This window comes from Pyrus communis, chromosome 5, assembly GCF_041283825.1.
Source record: "Pyrus communis isolate YQ-2024b chromosome 5, ASM4128382v1, whole genome shotgun sequence".
Lineage (NCBI taxonomy): Eukaryota > Viridiplantae > Streptophyta > Magnoliopsida > Rosales > Rosaceae > Pyrus > Pyrus communis.
This window is the reverse complement of record NC_142569.1, coordinates 16990934-17016791: the sequence shown is the minus strand read 5'-3', so window position 1 is coordinate 17016791 and position 25858 is coordinate 16990934. Positions and strand designations below refer to the sequence as shown.

Sequence of the window (25858 nt, the reverse complement as noted above, 5' to 3'; positions counted from 1 at the left end):
CACAGTTTTAGAGATATATGGTGAACATACACCACAATTAATGTGGATGAGCAAAAATTCACCCTTTTCTGATTAGCCTTGTGGGTTGTGTGTGTTGGAAACTAAGAAAGTTGGTTTAAGTGTGCAGCAAGTGGACAGTTTAATATTGTTTTATTAGGTTTTGAAAACCCACACTTTTGTGCCATCATTCATCAGACATCATTTCTTTTACATTTAAAAAAATATATATTTTATCTCTTTCTTTCTCTCTCTTACACACACGCCATATCTCATCACTTTTCCCTCGCATCTCTCTTTTCCTCACACATCCCACCTTTCCCTTTTTTTCCCAATATTAGCCGACTTACTCTATCTCTATTTTCACCTTTTTCGCTCATTCACATCTCTCTCTCTCTCTCTACCCACTCAACTCTTCATCACCTTTCAAATTCTCTCCCGTAGCTCTCCTCACTCTCTCCCTGTGCAAAAAAATTCCCCAAAATTCCCTCAAAATTTTCTATAGGTCTCTACAACTCACTTTTAACCTTTGATCGTGAGAAAACCCAAAGGAAAACGAAGACCCGGTTGCGTAGCTCAATGAACGTTGGCGAAACTTTCACTCCTTCGACCACGGTAAGCCTAGATTTCTCACTCTCAAACTCTTCCTCGAAATTTTGGTAAATATTATTACCATGCACACATGTTTCTATGTGTTTAAAGGACAAATATCTAACCCACCATGTTTTCCGGCAAGTTGTAGGATTTTTCATGCCAAACCTTGCCAAACCTTGTTGATTTGGTCGAGTTTGAAGGTGTAGGACGACTTCCCACAATCTCTAGGCAACGAATTTGAGCTTGTATGCTCGAATCCCTTCTGTTCGAAAGGATCCATGTCGGGCAGTAGCTTTTAGGCCCCTTTTCAAGCAACTATGGCCAACTTTTGGCTTTAAAATGTGTTTCCTCTCGTTCTAAGCTTTGTTTTGATATATTATGCGTTAAATTTAGTTATGTAACGGCTCCCAACGAGGTGTTTGAATTTCTTTCCAAATTTCCGATGAAAATCTCATTCTTGTGCAAACTAAGGGAAATTAAGTTTATTGCATTAATTATTATTACTTTAGTGATTAGTGTAGTAATTTTCCGTTTAGGAGAGGACCATCTGAAGGTGTACTACGGGCAGAATAGTTGGACGGTTACAACATGCATGTATCTTTGAGTGAGTCATTTCGTTTTTACTTTTATATATATATATGGCTATGTGATTTTTCCCAACAACTGCTTTTATATACTATGATGTGACATACTGTGTTTAGCTTTACAAATAGATTTTTCATACACTTTATGTTTTTAATATTATTTGTGAGGATAAACTTGTGGCATGACATTCTTGCGTTTTATCTGCTCATTATTACATGTTTGCACAATATCTCTTAGTTATTTGTACTGTCCTGGGCCAAGGACCAGCTTTGTGTAGTTCACATGCATCGTTTACATTCACTTTGGATCCAGAGTTAGGTGACAGCCTGTCTTTTTGTGTGATGTTTAGACTCGTATGTGATGCGACTAGCGCAGCTCACATGATGTAGTACTAGAATGTAAAACCTACACTCAACCTGTTCCATTGTCTAAATTATCTCTGCAATGGACTTGTGTGCCTACATAAATTAATGAGCATTGATTCCTTGTAATAACGATTTGAGATTTAATATTGAGATACCTTGTTGTTGTATCTTGCATCTTTTGATTCACTTCTGCTGTAGGGTACCGTATTACATACTAGTATCATAATATTTTAGGGAAACTTTATACTTGTTTTACAGCGAGGGGTTATACATTTTCAAAAACAATTTATAAAACTTTATTTTCAGGCCCACTCATCTTTATTTTTCGCCCCGCCAGGATTTTAATGGCAAAGGTTTCGTGACGATGATGATTGCTGGTAAAAGCTGTCATCTAGGAGACTTCTCTTTTCGGTATAAATGTCCTTACTCTTCTTTTACTGGAATTTATCTATGCTCTGACATCATTTGTGTGATATGGGTTCAATCTTACTCATATGCGCACTCTAAATTAGTCACTTTTAGGTTTTAATTTATTTATATGTTCCACATCACTACACGTTATGCCTTCGTCACCTTCCAGGTGTCGGCCAACACATCACGATTTTGATGTCCAGGTGGACATTCCAGGTCGGGGTGTGTCATTCATACTTGAGTTTTGTGTTTTCGTTATAAAAACATATTCGTATGTTGTTATTATTGAAATTTAAAAACACTGATTTTAAGCTTCATCCCATAACCCAACCTCATATTCAGTATCTACTAATGCTTCTAAATCCATAGACAAACTGACTCAGGTTAAATTCGTTTGTGCCATATGGATTCAAGCCAAAAATTTTCAAACTTATGATTATTAAGCAGGGGATCATCTGGAGGAGGAAGGAGCAGTCGTCATTCCTTCTCGATCTCATATGATGTGCCCATTACAACAAGTGTCACTAGTGGTAGATCCATGATTTCGGATTAGGACGGGCCTCTAAAAAATGTTAAAAAAAAATGTTGCAACACTGCTAACAACACTAGCCCTAAAACAACGTTGCAGCACACTTGCAAAATCCATCTCTCATGCTCACTAATCCATTTCTTAGCCATCGTCTCATGCATCATCTGGTCATCGTCTCATCCAATGTTTGGTCATCGTCTCAACCGCTACTTTGCTACTCTAGATTTTTGGTCCGATTATGATGTTTGTTTGCTTGGTGACAATGGTGTTGATTTTTCAATTTATTTCCATTTCATCAGTACGTTCTAACCATTTGGGAGCCTTGTTAATTGGCAAAGAAAACAATCTAATAGAAAGGGCTAACGAGAACACGAAAATCACACATGGATGAAAACATAATTCAAGTTTTTCAACAACCACTAATACCATGTGAAAAAGATTAAACTCCAGGAAAACCAACTCTCTTACCTACCCTCTCTTTCCCTTTGGTTAGGGTTCTAGTCCTTTAAAAGAATCTTAGAAAATCAGAAAGGTAATCTAGTTTTTCTCTGTCAAAAAAAGTTTCAAGGTAAGTCGGAGACCATTACGGTCCCTTCATGGCTCCACCCCTGGTTGTCCCTGAAGCAGCATATGCAGTACCTGTTCCTGTTTTAGCATCATCAAGAGCACCTCCAAAAGTCTCACTTTGTTGTTGGGCTTACCTTAACAAGCTAGAGATCCCTGAGGTGTTATTAGGTACCATATTTATGAAAGGGTAATGCTAGGTAGACTAAATTTTTAAACAAAATTTGTAAAATCAAATGATGTGTCACTAATACGAAATAAGCACATTAATAAACACTTAAGTAATAACTCAATCATCAACAACCACATCATTTAGTTTACAAAATTTGGTCTTCCTAGCAATACCCTTTATGGAATACTCATGCCCAGGGCAATCAAGACATTCTTTGTGCCACCTCATCAACTTTACAAGATTTTGGACTGATGGGTATTAAGGTCATCTCCAACTAAATGAGTTATGTTTAGCCCCTGTCCAGATTATAACCTTATAATAAATTATTTTTTAATGAATAGTGTCGGGCCATATGACACACCCCGACCAAAGTCAAGGCATGCTGGCCGTCATGCATGGGAGTGGATCCTGTAAGCCTTATATGTATATTCCCATCTCTACCTAGCACGAGGCCTTTTGGGAGCTCACTGGCTTCGGGTTCCATCGGAACTCCGAAGTTAAGCGAGTTCGCGCGAGAGCATTCCCAGGATGGGTGACCCACTGGGAAGTTCTCGTGTGAGTTCCCAGAAACAAAACCGTGAGGGTGTGGTAGGGGCCCAAAGTGGACAATATTGTGCTACAGTGGAGTCGAGCCTGGGATGTGGTGGGGGCCTGATCCGGGATTGACATCATATTTATATACTATCTCCAACCGAAGGATGCTATTTTTTAGCCATCTCAATAATTTATTATTTTAAGTTTGTTCTTTAATTTTATTGGTTAATTGAATTAAACTACCATATTAAAATAAGGTTTGAATATGTTTTGAGTGTCACTTGTCGCTAAATAAATAAGCCTCCGAATTTCTTATCCATTGGTTGAAGATGTGACATTTGAAAAAAATATTGAAAATTTTAAATTTAGATTATTGGAAGAGGTAAGGGAAAAGGATGTGAAAATGATGTAGAAATGACTTAGGTATTTATAGGAAAAAAAAAATTAGAATTTTTAATTTCAGCCTTAAAAAAAAAAAAGGGCACTTAGAAACGGGCTACCCGGCTGGCTAAGAATGTCGAACCCGATGGCCAAAGGATAAAGCTTGGCCTGGTGGATCCACCTTTTCTTTGACCCAACCTTCCATTGGAGTTGAATTTTAGAATATTTCGGGCTGGATTTTGGCCTATAGTCCTATAACCATCTTCATTGGAGATGGCCTAATCTTCTTTTTTTGGGGTGATATATTTCATAACAGTTCTCTCAAAACCTTGAAGAACTATTCATCACTCTGAAATTTGTTTCAATTCATTTAGCTAGGCAAGATATTCCAATACCTTTCCCTTTCAATTCATTTGAAACATTAACTATCAAAAAGTGGTTAATCCATGTCCTTAGTTATATTTTTCACCTCCCAATGTTCATTTCCATTCTCTTGGCACGGTAATTTAGAATGGTAGTTATATGTTTCGTTGATCACTTGGAAGTCTAGTCGTTATTTGGGCACATGATCGCTAGGTAAGACTCAAATGGGTTCCGTTATGTGTTCATTTTGTTAACACTTTCTTAGAATTAGGAAAGTTATATATGTTGGAAAATTTAATATTATTTTTATTATATTAAATTAAATAATTGAATGGAAATTAGAAGTGATGCTTTTGGTAGAAATATGTGTCTATCCTAATGAAGAGCTGTAACTTTTGACTCTTCATGAATGGTCACATGCTTTCCAAAGAGGTATCTTAAATTTTATAAATAGGGAAGCCTCTATAAACATAAGATAACTTTTCATTGTTTTACATAATCATACATATAGTGCACTAAATATTAGAGTCTCGTTGAGTCCATATAAGAGAGTATTCAACACAATCGTGGTTCATAGAGCCTTGTGATTTGGAGTGCTACTATTACAAGAATGTGGTTGTTGTATCTTGGGAGACATGCGCCGATCAACCATGAGCACCGTAGTGGGGCGTACACTTGTTTTAAGGACAAAATGTTTAACACTTGCCTCGACTGTATTTTTAGGTTTTTCTAATCTATTATGTCATGTTCATTTAACATTAGTTACTCATGTGCATGCATTACTTTGATATATAATTACATGAATTATTTATTGATTTTTCATATGATTTAATATAGCAATTGGACCTTATTATACCTACAATATATTGTATATGGAACCATCTGGACTGCTCCTCCCACCTTTCCAGAAGAAACAAATCCCCATGAGACATGCTTTGTTGAAGTAGCTTTATTTCTTTAATTGTTTATAGTTAATGTGTCCTCAGGGCGACAGACGATAAATTAAGTGATTAGTAAGCAATCTGCGGAAACTCTCAAATAGGCTTTTGGAAGAAAAGAAAACCATTGCAGATTGTCTACAAGAACAGCTTGAGGTAGTGATTCTCCTGTTGTGATGCCATGTTCTTCTTGAATTAGTATGCTTTAAGTGCACAGTTAACTGCTTAGTGTGGCTATACATTCCGATATTCTAATTTTCCCTTCATGATTCTATTGGTATGGGATGAGGTATATTATCAAATACTTTGGTGGCATAAAATCTGGTATCATATGTGATTGAATAAGTGCTTGAATTATGTTTTGAGTTTTATTTATTTATTTATTTATTTTTTTGATTTTCTGTTTGACGTTGTTGTGGAGAATGAAGGAGACAATATTATCGGAGTTACGCATTTGGGTGTCTATAAAGTAACAATTCTTTAGTTTTTGAACTTTCTACAGTTTGGACATGAAAGGGCAATTTACAAGTATGAGTAGGACCATAGCTTTTGAAAAACACTACCTGGGGCGCATTAATATCCCAAATTTTTGTTATGTAATATATGGATGTAAATAACACTTCCTAATTATCGCGTACCAACATCTCCAAAAGTTTCAAGTCTTTACATGGATGTTACATATAATGTAACCTGTAAATAGTACTCTTTGCCACATATTTTCAAGCTTTGAACAAAGTTTAAAATCCCACGGCAATGTGCGGGTACACTTGCTAGTAGGAGATCAAATCGTCTACACCCATTTGTTTTCAGTTTGACAACCATTTAGTTTTCATTTTTTTAAAAACTGAAAATTGAAATATAGTTTGGTAACTACTTTTAGGAGATTAAATCGTCTACATCCGTTTGTTTCCTACTTACCAAACAAAATGGTTATCAAATGACCTATGAATAATTTTCATTAGCATTTAGTTATGTACTAGCTGTTTCTACTTACTGTAAGTTGTTCTCTAGATAAAAAAAAAAATGAAAACGAAATAGTTATCAAATGACCCCTAAGTTATTACCTACTTACCGTTTCCGTTGATTATTTGTTTGTGAGTTTTGGCCGAGTGCCCCTGCTTGTAGCTTAATAAAATTTGGTATGGGTGGGGGGGGGGGGAGGTGGGTTTTTGGGTTTTTGTTTGGGGAAAGAGTAAGTGCTTCACAAGTGAATATTTGTGAAGAGATTCTCGCCTAATCCTTCTCTTCTTTCACCCAAAAGGTAAAAAAAAAAAAAAAAAAGCTACAAACCCTTTGCAACTCTGATGATTTCAAGTTTAGGGTAAGTGAGTGAGAGGTTTAAGTTCGAAAAAAATAAACAATAACATGGGACCCCCTAGAGCCCACATTAGGAAATCCAGCAGATACCCGCACGAAGCCCAAACCTGAGCCCAATCCGAAATCCCATTTTCATCGTTTCTGACCCAACTAAACTAAAAATTTTGGAGCCCAATTTTCCCAGATTCAGGTTTTCTCAATTGTTCCGAACTCTGAAGCGCGAAAAAGAATAAAATATCATAAAATTTTCTGGGTTTATGATTCTGAAACTGAGAAACACTCTTTTAGGGTTCTAAGTTCACCTCTCTGAACTTCGAAGCTCCATCAATGGCGAGCGCTAAGTCCATCGACGCCTCCCTCTGGTGGGACTCTTTCTCTCTCTTACTCACCGAGCTCGAAAATGCTTCTCTCTCCTCCGACCTCCCTCCCATTCTGGTAAACCCCCCATCTCTCTCTCTCTCTCTCTCTCTCTCTCTCTTTCTCTCTCTCTATATATATATATGTATGTGTGAAAAGTGTTGAACTTGGTTGGTATTTTGCTTAGGTAAAGAAATTAACGGACAATCACGCTTGGTTCGTGGACACAGTGTCTCGCTTCAAGCCGCCCAATGAGAATTCGAGGGAGGCTTTGAATTCACAGCAAGTGAAAATTGGGTCTCACCAGTTGAATATAAAGCCTGAGTTGAAAGATAAGGCTTTGAAAGTCAGCTCCTATTTGGTGAGTTTGTACTGCTGCTTTTACGCCACTTTTGCTTCTAAAATGTGTGTACATCTGGTGTTTATATATACATACATTTTTAATTTTTCAAATCAACCAAACATTCCAAATTCGAACTTCGGCCTAGTGTAAAAGTTTTTGTTTTTCTGATTTCGGGCTCTGCGAGAACTTTGATTTCGTTTTGGATTATCAATGACAATTACCTTCTTGTAAAACTAATCAAGCAGTTTTAGGATTAATGAAATCGGTTGTAATGGGACTTTTTCTGAGATTGGAATGATCGACATGCAAATTTTCAAGAATTGGGTGCTGCTCAGTTGATTTAATAGCATGTTCTAATGTTGTTGGAAACAGATAGATTTGGCATTCTGTAGAACATAATGATGGTCATTGATTCTCCATCTGCTACGAAACTGATTTTGTTATTTGTCTAAAGTGTCTAGATGAGGTGCAATCGTACATTCTTGTTGAAAGGTCTCTCGAGAACAAAGATGTAGCTCTTGACTCTATACTGCACGAGTATTTCTATGCGGTTAGTATCTCACTTATTGTCTGACTGCGACTGATATGAATGTTGGATGCTATAATGGTTCCTATGTTCTAAGTACTTGGGTACGGGTTGGATGAGCTCAGTGTGAACAAAAATTTTTCCTGCTTACATGAATCGGACATTTTTTTAACCACAAACAGGGAAAGAAAGAGAAGAGGGACATTTATTGCTAGTGGTCTGTCTCACTTAATTTGTCTTTGTTTTCCCCCTTTTCTTCCCCCACACAGGTGATTATTCACTATTATGTTGAACGGCAGTGCCTGCTGAAGTGCACCAGGAGTATTCTCACACATGCTTGTAAGTCAATCATCAGTCCCACCCCTCCATTTAAACTATCTATGGCATCAGGATACATTTTTAGAGCTGTACTTCAACAGCGGTTGAGAATTGATCATTAATGCAGTGTCTTTGGAAAGCGTCTCTGGAGATGGTAATGCTATTAAGAAGGAAGCACTAAAGTTGATTACTGATGGATTGGAGGCGAAGCTGATAAATGTGCTGCAACTTCTTTTCTCCTCCAGTCACCCGGAACAAATGGTATGCTTAAATCCCAATTCAAGAACGTACTCTGTTCAATTTTGAGTCTTCTAAACTAGATGGCAGATATGATCTTACCCCTTTAAATTTATAAATCCCTACTCCCTAGTGGAGCAATTATTGTTTTTCCCTCTTCGGGCACCCTTTTACTGTTTTCATTCTTATGGGATGTGCAATGCCAAATCACGAAGTTCATTGATGTCCAAATAACATCTTATTGCATGATTGACCAGCTTTGGCTACAATGTCAGTAGTGGGCGATAGGAAGCTGACAGAATGGACGAGATAGCTCTTTGGTATTTATCATTTACTAGGATTTCATATTGTTATTTGAGATAGTGTGTTGAAGGAGGTTATGTTACGTGAAACTAAGGTTATGGTGACCTAGTGGGACTGTGGGAGCCATTGCTATAACAACAGCTGGGGGAAGTTTTAAGCCAGATATTAACAAGAAGTCCCTGCTGTCATGCGTTGTGCAGTAGCCTACGAATCATGTATTCGGGTGTGGAATATCTTATTAGCTGTCCTTGTTTTACATTCATATGAGGCTCTAGGACAGGAGAGGTGGAACAAGTTTTAGCTTCAGCAAGTTGGACGATCCTATCATAGTTTATTCTGCTGACTTGACCAATCTTATTGTCTTATGTTTCCTTATTTATATTTGAAATTCTACGTTGATGCCCATTTACAAATATGTGTCTCGACGCATGGGTACATGTGTGCATGCATATTTTTATTGGAATTGAATAATTATGTATTTGTTACAAAGCCTGATTTTATCTTGTCTGGTTGCTTTGTTAGGATCTTGACCTTTTCACTTTGTGGGCCGAGGAGACACTAATTGAAGACAATTTGGTTTTGGACATTCTTTTCCTTGCTTATTATGAGTCATTTTGTACTTGTAATGGTGAAAGGTGGAAAACTTTGTGTTTGCTCTATAAGGTATTTTGTTATCTTTGTCACATAATTCATTTACAAAGTACTCTCTTATCCAGTCCAAGTCAAAACCTTTGTCCTGCAGGGAACTTTATCTGGGTCCTATAACTTTGAAAATCTGGCAGTATCAACTGAAGCGCTACGTTCTTCTTATCAAACCAAAGTCCAGCTGCTTCTTATCCTTATAGAAACCCTGGACCTGGAAAGTCTTCTCCAGATGGTTCACGATGCAATCCCTTTCAGGTTCTTAGCTAGTTAGGATGCATCTTGTATTCATTCTGCAAGTCATGATCTAGCAACACTAAATATCTTTGGTCAAGTTGTTGGTTTGTGCATTTAAATATCTAGATTGTGGAGATCACCTTTCTTGCACATTACAGTGCAACATTTTTTTCGCTTATGTACTCAATGAAGATTCCTTTGGCAGAGACCAAGGGATGAAATGTCCTGAGGTGGAATCCACTTGCGAGGCAGATGCTGCGTGCATTTAGTTTGCCTCATCATTAAGACATGGTGTTGTATTTTAGACACGACCGAGTTAAAATAACAAAGGCGGACTTAAGTATTGGTTTCTATTGGGTCAAAAATTCTACTAACTATGAAACCCCAAGCACAGATGATATGCTCTTTTATTATTTATTTTTTCATGTGAATGCAATATGATTGATACTTATATATAAATAAGAACCACTGACTCATTACAAGCAAGTCTAGAAATCTTTAAAATAATATGGGCTGTCTAGGTTGAACGTTTCCATATCCAAACACTGATTCACGATTTGAGTGAAGCTTAACTACTATCTGATCTATAAGCATGCTGTTAGCCAAGCCTGTGATGCGAATGTGACTGGGAATTCAGGACAATCTATATTTTTAGGTTTGCAATCATAGGACCATAGGATCAGCTGAATTGTAATTTTAACGTGCCATGAAGGCAACTTTAGATATACATTATGCTTATTAGTGCGGGGTAACTTTCTTTTTATTTATTTAAATGAAAACTGTTAAGCTTCATCAGTATCATTCCAAACAGTGGTTGATTCCCTAGGGCTTATATGCTATTGTTCACTCTATTCTTTGTGTCCATTGTTAAATTGCCACTTTATACATCCTTAACTATATCCTTTCTTATTTTCTTTTTCTAAATGTTAGACCACTTGTGTTATTCCTCAGGCAGGGCACATTTGTTTTTACTTTGGCTGATGTCCAAGAGATGGAAGCGATAATTTCAACATTCAATGCTTTTGAAACAAAAGAAGCAGGTCCATTAATTCTAGCATGGGCTGTTTTTCTTTGTCTGATTTCATCACTTCCAGGTAGTGAAGAGAGCAATGTACTAATGGTATGTGGTTCTGCGCATATGTTGTCTCCGATTCCAGGCTGTATGAATAATAGAAATAATTAAGTGAACTGTTATTAGCACGGTAACACTCCAAAAATTGCATTTTGCTTTCCTCACAAGTGTATTTTTCTTTCTAAATATAGAAAGCTTGGAGTGCAAAATGAAAATTTTGGAGTGCTAATAACAATTCCCATAATTACTGTGCTTAGTTTTTCTTTTATTTTCCAGGAAATTGATCATGTTGGTTATGTTCGTCAAGCGTTCGAGGCTGCATCTTTGACTTATTGTGTTGAAATCCTTCAAAGTGATGTACTGAAAGAATCAGATGTAAGTTATTCTCAATTTGCAAGTGTATGTGTTTAGAGTGATCAGTTTCTAGTGGTGCCCCATATGTTGAAGTTTTCTGCTTGGTTTTTTCGCCGCTTGGGATCCGTCTCGAGGTGTCAACGAGTTTTGATTTATGTTTTGACTTTTCCATTTTAAGTATTTTTTTTTGGTCTCTTCCCTCACAAAGTCTGTTCATTTCCTAAAGAGTGATAATTTTTGTGTCTCTTTCTCCTTAGGGGCCTGCTGATGGGTATCACAGTGTGTTGAGAACTTTTATATCTGCATTTATTGCATCTTATGAGATCAATCTTCAGGTAAATGCATAATGGACCTCTGCTAAAACCTTGTTGGCATTTTGTTGGATGTATTCCTAATTTCTTCTGTCCTTGTTTTGTGCAGCTGGAAGATAAGTCTCTGAAGTTAATACTGGATATTCTTTGCAAAATTTATCAGGGAGAGGTTTGGACACAGATTATCTTCCAGCATCTGTGATTCAATAAAATAATTATTATAAAGTTCAAATTGCGATTATTGTTTGAATAGTGTATTTGAAATTCTTCTGAATTTTGCAGGAGTCACTTTGTATCCAGTTTTGGGATCGTGAGAGTTTTATTGATGGCCCTATCCGGTGTCTTCTTTGCAACTTAGAGGGTGAATTTCCTTTCAGGACAGTGGAACTAGTTCGCTTTTTATCATCACTTTGTGAAGGAACTTGGCCTGCAGAATGTGTGTAAGTAGACTTATTTGGCATGGTTGTCCAAATTCTAGTTTTTGATAAACAAAATGAGTTATAGACCTAATCACTATATGGGTGTAGGGTTAAACTTTAATTTGGTTATCGAAATCCTCAGTCAGGAAGTTTTTACTTTATTAGTTGAACTTGATAATAAGAAGAATTTTTGTATCGATTAATTATAATCGATTATCTAAAGAATTAATTATTATCTTGTTCCCTCATTGTTGTGTAATCATCCTGTCAACAGGTATAACTTTTTGGATAAGTCTGTGGGTATTTCATCCCTTGTTGAGATTAATAATGGCTCCGTTGGGGAGGACATGTCTCAAATTGTTGAGACGCACCTCCCGCTGCATGTTCCTGGATTTGAAGGTCTGGTTATTCCCAGTAAAACTTGTGGACATGTTTTAAGATTAGTTAGTGGAAATGCCGCTCTTGTACGATGGGAGGTAAATGGCCAATTACTTTAACTAATATTGGTAATTACTTTGTATTGGTGACTCTTGTATAGTCTAGACAAATATCACTAGACTTTCAACTGCTTATAAGTGCACGGGTATTAGGTTATACTTTAAAGAGACTTTTCCAATGTTAGTGCATTTATCTGTGTGTGTTGTTTTTCTCCTTCCTCTTCAATGTTTTGCAAAATGCTTTTTATAGTGTAGTTTGAAAATTGAATAGTCATTTTCAGGAGTTATCATGTGAAAAATTATTACTATCCTCAAAGGGTTAAATTGTTTTAATTTTTTATGTCTCAATTATACACACTACACGTGCGACATCAAAATTTTATTTCCTAAATTATCTTCCTTTATCTTTTTTGATTTTGTCTTACTTTAGTTTCTACTAGCCATGGTTTTTTCTGAGATAATGGGTGACATGTCCATTCTTACTAAGTGGGTTGTAAAACAGTATATCCAGGAAAGTAATATAAGATATCCAACTGTATTTTCAATTAAATTTTATTTGGTTGCTGTTTCGTGCTAATTTATGCCTTCTTTTGTACAGTATAAACAATCTGGGGTGCTAGTATTGCTCATGCGCCTGTCCCAGGAGCTGTATTTTGACAGAAATGACGAGGCTCTTCTTATCCTTGACCTATTTAGGCGGATGGTTACCTTTAACACAGTATGGTTTTCATCATTCATTGCTGGAGTCTTTATGGATTCGAAGCCTATTGGTTACATCAATTAGTTTATATTACAATTTGTTGTTAACATTTGGTTTTTCCCTATGAAATTTGGTGATTTTCATGCTCTATTGTATGTTTTAAAAAGTTTGAGCCCGGCACACCTTGAGGATCGCCTCATAGCGAGGCATTCAGTTTTTTATAGGGTTCCTTTTTTTAGCATTTATCCCATTTAGCATATGCTAATTGGCTGAGGCATACACTTTTCGTCAAGGCTTACGCTTTTTGGGATAAAATGACACTTTCCAAACATAATAAAACATGCCCCAAAAGACATAGTTTAAGGTGCTAACAGTAAAAGCTTGAGAAACGCCCTTTAACTCCAATAACTTGATGGTAGTTTGCATGGTGATCTTTGTAGTGACGATGAGGAGGACTAGAATGTGTGAAGGGTAGATTTTCCCTTACTGGAATTGCTTTTTTGATTATATTGTTTGGATCTGTATTCAAGTTTGATGGTCTGGTTAAATTATATGTTTAATGGTTGAATGGAAGTTGGTAATTTTTTATATTTTTGTTATTATAGTTCGAGTTCTGAAAGGATTATGCCTTAACGTGTCAAGGCTAAGGCCTTGAATCTCGATTAAGCTGTATTAAATAAACATGGATGCAATCAGAACATTGAAATAGTTTTCCCCATGGGTTGCCATTAATATGATGACATTTTATCAGCCTCCACCACCAACTTCTGAATTCTTGTGCTGTTTAGAGTGGACAGAGAATAGTTTAGCTGCAATTGAGCTTAACCTTGCCTTGTTTCCTTCACCTCTTTCCTCCTCTCTTAATTTCTTTCCATTTCTGTAACCATCTCTTTTTTACCAAGCTTTTCGTACTGGTGTTTTATTTAGGCGGTATGTTTTGCTTTGATGGACATTGGGAGCTCATCGCATTTCCAATCAACTGACATGGGTGGACAGATAGAAAGTAATATGCGGTAATTAAGCAACCTTTTTGTTTGTGCTTGTGTGTTCCTCTTTCTTGCCTATATTAGCATTTCTGGTAATTGGCACTTTCATGTTCTACCATCCAGGTTGGTTGAGATCATTTGCACTTTGGTCAGAAAACTATCTCCTACTTCGGGCGGTGCTGCTCTGATGTCTGTGGGTATAAATATTTTGGCAAAGATGTTAAGATGGTAACTTTATCCCCTATTCTCTTTTGAGTTGTTCTGTATCTGTGTGTCTTTCTAATTCAGGGTATTTTGATATCCTTACTATGTGGAAGACTCCTTTCCCATCTAATGCTGTGGTTTTGTGCTATACTAAAATTGACAGAAATAGTGTCTTTTGAAAGTTTTCATAAAGTCTTAGTGCTATTATCTAAAGCCTTCATTTAGTACAACCATAGCAATAAGTGAAACTGGAAGAACCATAGATATGATGGGAGCTTGTAGCTCCAGTGGTAGAGAGCCGTTAACCCCACACCCAAATTCCAATTCAAACCTCCTCCTCCCCCTTTGATATCCTCTGTACCAGGAGGAAATGCAGATGACACACATGAAAGCATTGTCTTCTGAAACAAAAGATTAATATTTATTGATATGGTGCAGTTATAGATACACTTAACAAGTTGCTGGTCCTTTGCATGCAAAAATGCTAAATATTTAATATTTAAGTTAATTTCTATATAAATTTTTAGCCTTCTCGCATGCAATTGACTAGAAACTGTTACTCAAATATGTCTTCAACTGGAAATGTGTTGTTAGGTACGTATGCATGAGAGTTTGATGTTATGATTCTGATGTTTGATACGGCTCATTGTTGTAGGTTTGTTTTGTTTTGGTGGATACTTGCTCACTGTGTTTGTAATTTTGCTTTGATAGTAACAAGGTTCTCTTTCCTCATAAGAAAATTAAGCTGGCGTCGATGACTTCCCTACACTGCTAGCAGTCCTAGTTGGACATGACAGAATTCTTTAAATTTATAGTGCAATCTTATATGCAATATTTTGAACACTTCTATTCTTTGTGTGAGTAAATAATATATCCTGAACTTCTGAGTGTTATTGAGCCTATAATTATTGCTTGAATTGTTGTTGGCCTAGGCCATGAGCACAACCTGTTTTTCTAAGATGCATTTATTGTGACAGTTCGCCTTCTCGTGTGTCTGAGCTGGCTTTAAAGGCAAATATATTTGATTTCAGCAATGGCCGCAATGATCCATCAAGGTGAATCTCTGAGAAAATATCAGCTTTCTTTGTTCTGCTGTTATCATGCATACATAAAAATGTGTGTTACACATTCTTACGTTAAGTTAATTGAGGTATACAATTATCTAAAGTGGAGCTTTATTTAATTTTCTTATCTCTATTTATTTTTCAGTGTTTTGTCTGGCATTCTTCATAAGACATTTTTCACCACTGTATATTGCTGGCCAATTTGTTTTCCTGTATAATTGTTCATTTGATACTTTTTTTTTACTGGGAACACTCTACTTGTTTCCAGTTGTGTTGTAGAAGATTTGTTTCTCTTTATGGCACTTCTTCAGCTTTGCACTTTCTTTTTTCGTTCTAACCTTTTCTATCACTTTGTTTTTTTGTTTTTTGTTTCTAGTGGTTCATGGTTTCTTTCTGGAAAACTGGCAAAGATGCTATTAATTGACTGTGAGCAGAATGATAGTTACTGCTCATTGACTATATCAGGTATATGTTAAATCATTCATTTTGCCATCTTCTGTTTTGCTAAGTCTTGCATTGATGTGCTTTTGCTGGTATAACATCTAGTTCTATCTTGATTTGTTTTATACTAAAATATGTTGATACATACAATAAAATAGGAAGTACTGGATTTTTTTTTCTTTTTTTTTTGGTTTTATTTTGTATACTTAGCTTTCTGCTTTGACACGGATGATTTTAAAATGTTGCAGTGCTGGACTTTACTCTAGGTCTCATGGAGACAGGATTAAAAAATGATGCTGTCCAGGATTTAATTGTTTTCTCTGTTCAGTATGTTCTTGTTAACCATGAATACTGGAAATACAAGGTGAAGCATGATCGTTGGAGAGTAACATTGAAGGTACAGCCTTGATGAAAACTGATGGGGTTCAGCCTTCTGATTTGTGTATAACTAACATAAATTGGTTTCCCTTGTGCTGGTATTGTGGCAAGTTGGTTCCCAATGTTTATTTATATGAGTATGGAACACACTTGGATGTAAACTGTTGGATTTCAGCCTTTTGGTTTATGTATAACTAACATAAATTCTGATCTGGTCTTAGTAATTGGATTGTGTCGTATATCAGCCTTAAACCGTCAAACACCGAGAAAATTGATGGTTCCATACAGGCACATACAAGAGAGTAATTTTATTGTTATTAAACACCTTTAGATTTATAGAAATGACAAGAAATTTGGCAAATCAAGTTTTTTTTTCCGTTCATACGAGGTCAAATCCGTTTATTCTGCATGCAGTTGTTTTCCTATTTGTTGTAGCTTGTTATGCTGTGAGTGCGAAGCCATTTGTCTTTCTTATGCCTTCTGCATTTGTTCTTTTAATTGATGTAACTTAACCAGTTAAAGAGTACGAGGCATATGATTCATGAGTCTTTCAGATACCTTTCTAAAATATGAATGAGAGTGCTGTTAAATAGGGAAGAGGGCTTTTTAGGAGGTTGCTGTAAAGATTTCCATTGGGAAGATAACGCTTTGGCTTTTTTCCATTTGTGTTCGATTTGGCATTAATGCCACTAAGTGAGACTTTATTGTGGTGGCTAGAGTTTCGAATTAAGGTCCTTGGAATGACATTCCAATGGGAGTTAGTTCTTTTCTTCATGATCTTTGGTTACTTATGGGAATGGGGGAAGAGGAAATCCACTGTAGAAGTAACAGTGATCTGAGTCTAAAAGGACACAATAGGAATTAATTTGAATATTACTCTTTTAGTATATATATAATTTGTCCATGTTGTGCCAATTGTCAATCTCCACTTTCCTATATTCCAAACTTCCAATGAGTCGGAAGTTCAATTTTTGGAAAATTTTGAATGATCTTATCTCCTTTTGTTCCTTAATTTGAATGATCTTCCAGAACTGTTGAGTAGATAACAAGCTGATATAGAACTAAAGTATCTTTAGTGGATTTACTTGTTCAATTTTGTACTGTTTTTACTTCATTTTAATAGTGTTTATACTGTTTGTTATCAAAGAAAAGAAAAGCATAAAGGAATCAAGTTGTAAGCATATTTTCAAGCCGATACACGTGAGCCCAGTAACCAAGCTTGTAAATGAATTCATATCAGAAACTTTGTCTGCATCAATGTGTACCTGTTAGGGAATTGCAGTGTGCATCAATGCATGCATGCTTACATGGTACAGAACATTGTTTTCTGCACCTGAATGTGGCTTCTCAATGCTAGTTAACTGTTTACTCAGTTGTTGGAGTTTATGAAATGGAAACTTGGTGTTGTAAATGTCAATTATGGTGGGAAGGTCAATTCCAACATCATTTTACTGTTTCAGGTGCTTGAAGTGATGAAAAAATGTATTACATCAATATCATGCTCTGGAAAGTTGGATGAAGCCATCCTGGATAGGTTACTGTCTGATTCTTCCATCCATAGTACTCTCTTTCGGATTGTTTGTACAACCACCCAAGCGCTGGAGGTGGGCTATGCTATGTATCTTTTAATCTTATTTGGTGATGACCTGCTGTCGTTTGTTCTAATCACTAATTTGGGAGCATTTTTCTGCAGAGACTTTATTTCAGCCGGCTTGTTGATCTAACAGAGATTGAAGGCTTACAGATGGCTATATGTGCTGTTTTAGATATTCTTTTCATCATGCTTTCTAAATTTTCTAAGGTATTTGGACATAAGCTTGTTGAATATGCATTTTGGATTGTATGCTATGTTTGAAAGACTTTTAAAGTTGCACATGTTACAATTTTTTGGTATTACTTAGATGATGTACAGAGGTGGTGTTTTGTTTCTGTTCAAAAGTGAGTTTTCTTGATGTACATTACAAGTTTAAAATATAAATCCCCTCTAGCTTGCTTTAAAAAGGAAAAAGAGCAGTCAACTGTATAACAAAATCTTGTCTGTTCTTTACCCTATTCTAGAGTGTTCTGTGTAGTTGCCAACTATATGTATCTGTGAATCTGTGATAGCTATCGTTCTTTATTTGTAATATGATGGTTGGTTTTACACGTATTTTTATTCTGTACTGTAGTTGATGTTCAGTTGGGTTTATTTTCAGGATATATCTTCCAGTCCTCCATTTTTTCATCAAGCAGTTTTCTCATCAGCAACCAAACCATTTCCTGTTGTTGCAGCGCTTGTGTCCTTGATATCTTACTTTCGCAATCCTGTATGGCCTCTCCATGCTCAATTGTTGATTACATTCTTGATATGTTTCTAAATACTACAGTTCTCCCATTTCGGTAACTGTGTATTTACATATATATTATCAAATTACAATGTTGATTTCTTTATTGTTAGTTCTGCTGGAATGGTTCCTCATTTACTTGTGTCCATTATCTATCTAATTATTGTTTTGTGGGAGTTGCATGTCAATTTGTTTCTGTTTTATATACTTCGTACAACACATGGATTCATAGGAAACTTATAATTGCATTCAGTGGTTTGTTACTCAGACCGTTGGGCATGATAGGTGCGTAATGCTGATCTTTTTTACCTTCAAACTGGCATGCACTACTGGATAGAATATAGCATTATGCACATCTTATTTGCATTTAATTATGAAAAGGTTGGGCAGACTATAAATATGGGGGAATGTGTCTTTGACTCTTTGTTGGCCTTAACTGAATTGCTTGATGGTTGGTGGGATAATATTCTTATAATTGTTTAGCATCTTTATTAAGATTCTCGAGTTCCCAACGCAGGGAATACAAGTTGGTGCTGCTAGGATTTTATCACTGTTCATGATGATGGCCGATTTTATGCAACCATATTTGTTTGGTAGCAGCTTCGGTCTGGATGACAAACAGGTAATGTTGGTTTATGTTTATCTTTTAGTTCCATGTTAATTTCTTGTAAATTCACTTGAGTGAATCAACTGCTTCTAAATCTGTTTGTGGCACTACTGAACCGTCGTAGATTGGAGAGCTGAGGCATTCTATTAGTTACATACTACTTGAGCAGTCGGAATTGAATGAAGATCTCTTTGTTGCTGCAGTCAATCTCCTCACTTCTGCTGCGTGTTATCAGGTTTGTTACAGTAGGTGTTAAGTTCTGTATTTTTTTAATTGTTGGAGTATCACTCATAGACTTATGAAAGAAAAGAAAGAATGCTAATGGTCCAGTTCTTTCCACTTAATTTAAGGTATCTTCACAATTGTTTGGTTAATGCTTCAAAATTTTATTTTATTTTTTCAATTTCTTGGAAAAAAGTACTTTTAAATTCTGTGTTTACATAAGAGCTTATCGTTCACAAATATTTAGTTAGATTGGCAAGCATTGTGTTTTAGCAATCGATTGCCCTAATTTACTTAACTCTGTTTCTTTGAAGTGAATGTTGCCTTGTCAACTTCCAATTTTATCCCTTGATTAGTAAGAAAAATTTATGTTGCAAAAAAAAGAGAAAAAAGTGTTTTAGATTGATTTGACCCAACCAAAGAACTAGTTAAATTTTTTTTTTTTTTTTTTTTCCAAAAAATAACTAGTTAATTGGATTGCATTGTATTTGTGTGCATATGGTGGCAATTTTAATGCATTTCCTCACCAAAGCAAACTTATGTAGTTATAGTGAAACCTTTCCCTGGAATCCGCCACATGGTTTAGCTTTTTCTTATTTAATTGTTTATTCATACAGCCTGCTTTTCTTGTTGCTGTATTACCAACCAAAGCGAATAAGGATGTCCAACTGAGTAATGGTGGCGGTGTGAAGCTGCCAATAAATGATTTTGAGTCTGAAAAGGCAAGCGCTGTTCATGCAGTTTTGCATCACATTGAAAGATCTAATAATCTTATCAACAGGTGCTTTGTCCTGAATGAATTCTTGATTTTGTTTCTTAGTCAGTTACTTTCCCCTTCATCATTTACCTTGCAGTCCTGAAAATTCTGCTTTTTTACATTTTTTGTTTTTTTTCTTCTAAATCTGCAGCAATCCCCGAATACTGCTGAATGTTCTTAATTTTCTAAGGGCGCTGTGGCAAGGTGCTGGTCAGTACACTAATATTTTGGAATGCCTGAAAAGCTCTGAAAATTTCTGGAAAAAATTGTCCTGTCCTATTTCGATAATTTCTAGTATGCAAGCTCCTCCACCTGAAAATGCTGAGACAGAAGTTGAAGATTTGTCGGTCAGATACCAGTGCCAATCTGCCATATTGGAAATAATAGCGCATGATATGTTCCTGCACAAAAAGCTGTTACATGCGGAGTCATTTGTAAAACAGCTGCCTGAATCACAACAAAATACAGTAAGATCAGAAAAATCAAAAGCTGCAGATCTTGAAGATATTTTATCAGCCTGGTGTGGGAGCTCTGTTTTGGGCAATCTGACTAAGTCACTTACCTATTGTGCGTATGATCCTGAGTTGTATTTGCGGGCGAAGGTAAGTTCTAGTCAGAATTATTTTCTCTACGAGTCTGCTAATTTTTTAACTTGTGAATTTTGTCTGTGGTTTTGGTCCTGGGTTTTTCTTCACTTTGGTTGGCTATTTATCACTTATCATTTCATCTTCATTCATTCTGTGCGTTTTTGTTGGTTGCATTATGTTTTATAAGTTGAAGCATTTAGTGTTCCGCTTACGTTCACTGTTCTAGGAAAGTCCTTTTTTGTATAAAAAGTTTCTCGCCTATTCATTGCTCTGTTCAATCTGCTGTATGACATACATTAGTACTAACTTATTAACGAAGTTGTTCCTTGATAGGATGTCAGACTTTTTCTTTTAGATTCTTAATTTTTAGAATGCAGTATTCATACCTCTGTAACTTAACAGGTTGCTGCGAGTGTAATAACTGCTCGTGTGATGGTAAACTTATCAATTGGTGATGCAGGAAGTTTGTCTGTGTCATTACTTGAGAAGTCTAGAATCCTGTCAAATAAGGTTCGATCCCTTCTTGATTGTGTTACTTAATTTGTAATCCAAGATAATTGTATGTTGAGAAAACCATTAAAGGTTCAGTTTAGTTTCTAATTTATAGATTCTCATATTTAATACTTTCCGTTTTGTTAAATTGAGATTGTAAAATTTGCATTGTATCTGATTGCTGTTACCTTTCTTTTACCCTTCTTCATTGGCAGCTGAGAAGTCATCCTGCCTTTTCTGAATTGTTAGCTCAATACTCACAGCATGGTTACAGGTGATATGTTTGCTATTGTTAATTTCTGTTGGAATTTCTATACTTAGCACTGCCACTTTTGAACAAGGCATTTATATGTCAACAAACTGCCTCTATACGGTACGTCACCTGAGGATTCTGGATATTTATAACTGTCCCTACCGGTAAATGTTTTCTTATATTGAGAAAACAGTCCTTCCTGTGATATGAATGATGTGTGAAACTTTAATTTTGAGTCCCTGAAGTTAACAAAGTATAAGTAAAGCATTTAGTTACTGAACCTTGGAAGAGTTATTCAATGCTTTTGTCAAGATGTACGGTATGATATTTTTACTTTATATTTTTTTCAAAACATTACAAAATATTTTTATTCTCTTGCCTGTGTTCATATTTTTAGTATGTCGATTGACTACATATCATCAGCCCATTTTTCGCGTTCAATAGTTATATTTGGATCCGTTTGTGTGCATGTGCTGTCAACTTTATGCATGTGCATGTAACAGTGTTTCTTTTTGTTATAATGACCGTATATGATGAACATCCCCCCGTGATCTTAAAGTTGATACTGTGTTCTAGTATTTGACAAACCGTCTTAGTGGTGACATGCAATCACAAGTTTGGGTGGTTCAATTTGCATAGGCTTTGAAGACCATATTTGATTTTTGTTTATTTGTTTCACATATTACTTTTTTAATAAGATGTGTTATATCTCATAAGAATGCTGAGAGTACCACGTGAGGAAATGGAAGCAATGAATATTGCATGATAAGTATGTGCCTATGTATGAATAATATATTATCTTTTTTCAGTGCAGGGAAGGAGCCAAACTATTTGATACTTAGTGATCTCTACTATCATCTGCAAGGAGAGCTTGAAGGCCGTGAAATCAGTGCTGGACCATTCAAAGAACTCTCTCGGTTCCTGATTGAATCAAATGTTTTTCAGACTTACCAACACAAGGATGATGGTGATCTTTTTGTAACCGGAAGAGAGACATACTTGTTTGATCTTAAACGTGTACGTGCTGATTTGGGGTTAGATCTTTGGGATTATTCAAAATGGAAGGAGTCAAAGGCAACTGCAGAAACAATGTTGCATCATATGAAAGCTGCAAACTCAATGGTGTTGCTAACAAGTTCGAAGCTTTCTGCACTGAAAGCATTAAAAAGTGTCTTAACTGTTTACGGGGATAATGTAAGTACTCTCTAGAATTTCTAATTGCTTTCATTTGCTTTTTCATTGTTAAAAACTTGATCTGTAACTGCTATTTATGGTTGGATATTTTAACGATCATGCAGATGTAAAAGATGTAATGGTTTAAAGCTAATTAAAAACAAATGTTAATGTGTAATATTTTACAGAACCTGTAATTTTTGTGTATAAACTATTTCAAACATCTGATTCCTCATTTCAAAGATTTTGGAAGTTGAACAGCATTAGTGACAATTTAGTCTATGAACACTATGCTATACCTTGTGTCAAAGGTCATATGGATTTTTTTTTTTACGAATATATTATTTCTTTTGAAACTAATTCATGTGTGCCTGCTACTGCAGTCGCTGGAGACGAAGAGTACAGCGAGACAAATCCCTGATCAACTTGTTTTTTCGTGCATAGATCACATATGCCAGAGCTTCCACGACACAATAGAATCATTTACTCCAGTACCTGGTGCTTCTGAAGACGTCTTTCACTTCCTTGCGGCTCAAGCAGAATTGCTTCTCTATTTTATGATGTATGCACATAAAAGCCTGCCTTTGTCTGTTTGCATTCTTGTACTAAAAACATCAGGTTCTGGCCTTAAAGCATTGAGTGATTTCAGAGCATTAGTTACGGGGCCATCAGATATGGGGGTTGACACTGCAGTAAGGCTCTTACTTATGTTGCTTCTCTCGGCAGTGGAGTTCAGTTGTCATAAGTCGCATTTGGTTGGGGCAAGAGATGTAGCTTCTGTTGAAGACGTGGCTAAAATATCTAATGTGAGTCTTAGTCTACTACCAGTTCTCTGTAATTGTATTGCTACTGCTGAGCATGGAACCCTCTCCCTAACTACTATGGACTTGATACTTAGAAATTTCTTGACTCCCAGCACTTGGCTCCCAATTATACATAATCACCTCCAGCTTCAGCTCGTGATTCTGAAGCTTCAAGATAAAGATTCTCTTGAATCTGTGCCTATTATAATGAAGTTCTTTTTGACTCTTGCTCGTGTTAGGCAGGGTGCAGAAATGCTTATTAATTATGGCTTTCTCTCGTCTCTGAGATTCTTGTTCACTGAATACTTGGATGGTATGTCTTCTTCCATAACTATTGATAACAGAAATTCCAACTCATCATCTGAGAAACTGGAAAAGCCTCAGCAAATTTGGGGACTTGGTTTGGCAGTCATCACAGCTATGGTTCAGTCGTTAGGAGACAGTTCTTCTTGTTCTGATCTTGTGGAGAATGTAATACCTTACTTCTTTTCAGAGAAAGCCTATATGATTTCTTACTATCTTAGTGCTCCGGATTTCCCATCTAATGATCAGGACAAGACCAGGCCTCGGGCTCAGCAGAGACAAACTTCTCTTTCTGATCTTAAAGAAACTGAGCACACTCTCATGCTAATGTGTATGCTAGCAAAACATCGGAATTCCTGGGTTAAGTGCATGAAAGAATTGGATTCCCAGTTGAGAGAGAAAAGTATCCATCTTTTAGCTTTTATCAGTCGGGGAACTCAACGGCTTGGAGAACCTTCGACTCTTAGTGCCCCTCTCTTATGTCCTCCTGTCCTTAAAGAGGATTTTGATGGCTGCAAGAAACCCTCATTTATCAACAGTAAAAGCGGATGGTTTGCTCTTTCAGCCCTCAGTTGTGTGTCAAAACCAAAATTCTCCGCCATCCCTACCACATCTACTGCGCTGATTATGAAAACTCAAGCATCTGTAAATGGCAATCACATTTCTCAATCATACTTCTCCGACTCTATTGCCCTACAGATCTACAGAATAACTTTTCTCCTTCTAAAGTTCCTCAGCTTACAAGCTGAGGGTGCTGCTAGAAGGGCAGAAGAGGTTGGCTTTGTTGATCTTGACCATTTTCCTGAGCTTCCAATGCCTGAGATCTTACATGGCTTACAGGTACGATGATAGTTTTTGTTCTTTGACTAGCTTTTTGTTTCATTATGTAAAAACATCTGGTCTACCATAACTTGTAAGTTTCGAGTTGAGGTTCCTTTTTAACGTGGATGTGTTATTATCTCTGATGTAGGACCAAGCAATTACAATTGTTAGGGAGCTGTGTGAGGCTAACAGATCAAACGAGATTCAAATCGAAGTCCAGAGTATCTGTTGCTTACTGCTACAAATAATGGAGATGGCCTTGCACTTGGAACTCTGTGTTCTACAGATATATGGCATAAGACCTGTATTAGGGCGTGTGGAGGATTTTTCAAAGGAAGTTAAACTGTTAATAAAAGGTAAAACTCCATTTCTCTGAATACTGCCTTCTATTTGCACTGAATTCGTCGTTTCTTACCAAGTTATTGCACATTCATTGAGTACTCATTTTTTCTTGTAATGTGTTTTGTAGCGACAGAGAGACGCGCTTTCCTCAAACCATCTGTGAAGTCCTTGAAACAGATGGTATCGGTCATTTATCCAGGACTGTTACAGGCCGATGAGTTTCTGTGAGATAATCTTGTGCATATAGGCGAAAACCGAAAACTGTAAGGCTTCGGAAGATAATGTAAAAACTTTGTATCTATCAGATGAATGGCTTCAGAAATATTCCACATTTTGCTTATAAAATTGTGGGATTTCTTTCGGTCTTTGTATGTATTGAATTCCTTTCGAGAAAGATGTTTTGTATGATTGATGGACAAGATTTTGTTAAATCCGTGGCCATTTATCATTGTCGCGTGCGAATTTTCTGTCCCTCCATGTTTGATGGTATGATGGGTGTCTATCATTGTTTTTGGTACTAGTGGGACCTAACATGTATCTTTACCGTGGCATTGCATGTAATTTTGGAAAAAGTATTTTCTTGAAGTGTCGCGGTTTCGTTGCCCTTCTCTCTCTCTCTCTCTCTCTCTCTCTCTCTCTCTCTCTCTCTCTCTCTCTCTCTCTATATTTCTTTTAAACCCGTTCTTCCGACCCACAGTTTATCCTCCAAAAATGACCTTCTCCAGTCGGGGAACGCATAAGATATTCTACTAAACCAAGTAGGTCCTTGAGCGGATCCCACGTTAGCCCCAAGACGTTGTTTCTTCTCATTATCTTTTTCTTTTTGTATTTAATTTCGAAAGAATTGGCAAACTTCGAGCTAGAACTAATGGATTAGCATTAATAGTAAGTTCCCCCGGGGGATTCTCATTTCCTATGTCCGTGGGAATTTTTTTTTTCTTCACCTTCTTGTATAATATTAGGATGTCCCTTCCGACTGGCGAGATGTTTGTGTTCAATACCTTTTCTTCTTTTACTTCACGTTTTCCTTAAGTGCTTTTTCAACTCTAAAAAAGCAGTAGACTTTCTTTCTTTCAGAACCTCGCTTTTGTTCA

General features: G+C 36.4%; 1 protein-coding gene across 1 annotated transcript; it reads left to right on the top strand.

The window, feature by feature from the left end:
* The first annotated feature begins 5480 nt into the window (after nt 1-5480).
* Nucleotides 5481-25212, top strand: LOC137724539 (nucleoporin (DUF3414)). Its single transcript, XM_068463300.2, has 33 exons — nt 5481-5589; nt 7039-7185; nt 7295-7468; nt 7905-8000; nt 8246-8315; nt 8422-8555; nt 9357-9497; nt 9577-9734; nt 10665-10833; nt 11062-11160; nt 11397-11474; nt 11560-11619; nt 11733-11890; nt 12144-12345; nt 12905-13024; nt 13934-14019; nt 14116-14220; nt 15174-15251; nt 15637-15725; nt 15950-16098; nt 17540-17683; nt 17773-17880; nt 18275-18385; nt 18921-19025; nt 19135-19245; nt 19850-20013; nt 20141-20591; nt 20979-21086; nt 21284-21342; nt 22131-22515; nt 22878-24440; nt 24571-24778; nt 24892-25212. The coding sequence occupies exons 2-33, from the start codon at nt 7078-7080 to the stop codon at nt 24990-24992; spliced, it is 5892 nt and encodes a 1963-aa protein (XP_068319401.2). The 5' UTR covers nt 5481-5589; nt 7039-7077; the 3' UTR covers nt 24993-25212.
* The last annotated feature ends 646 nt before the right edge of the window (nt 25213-25858 follow it).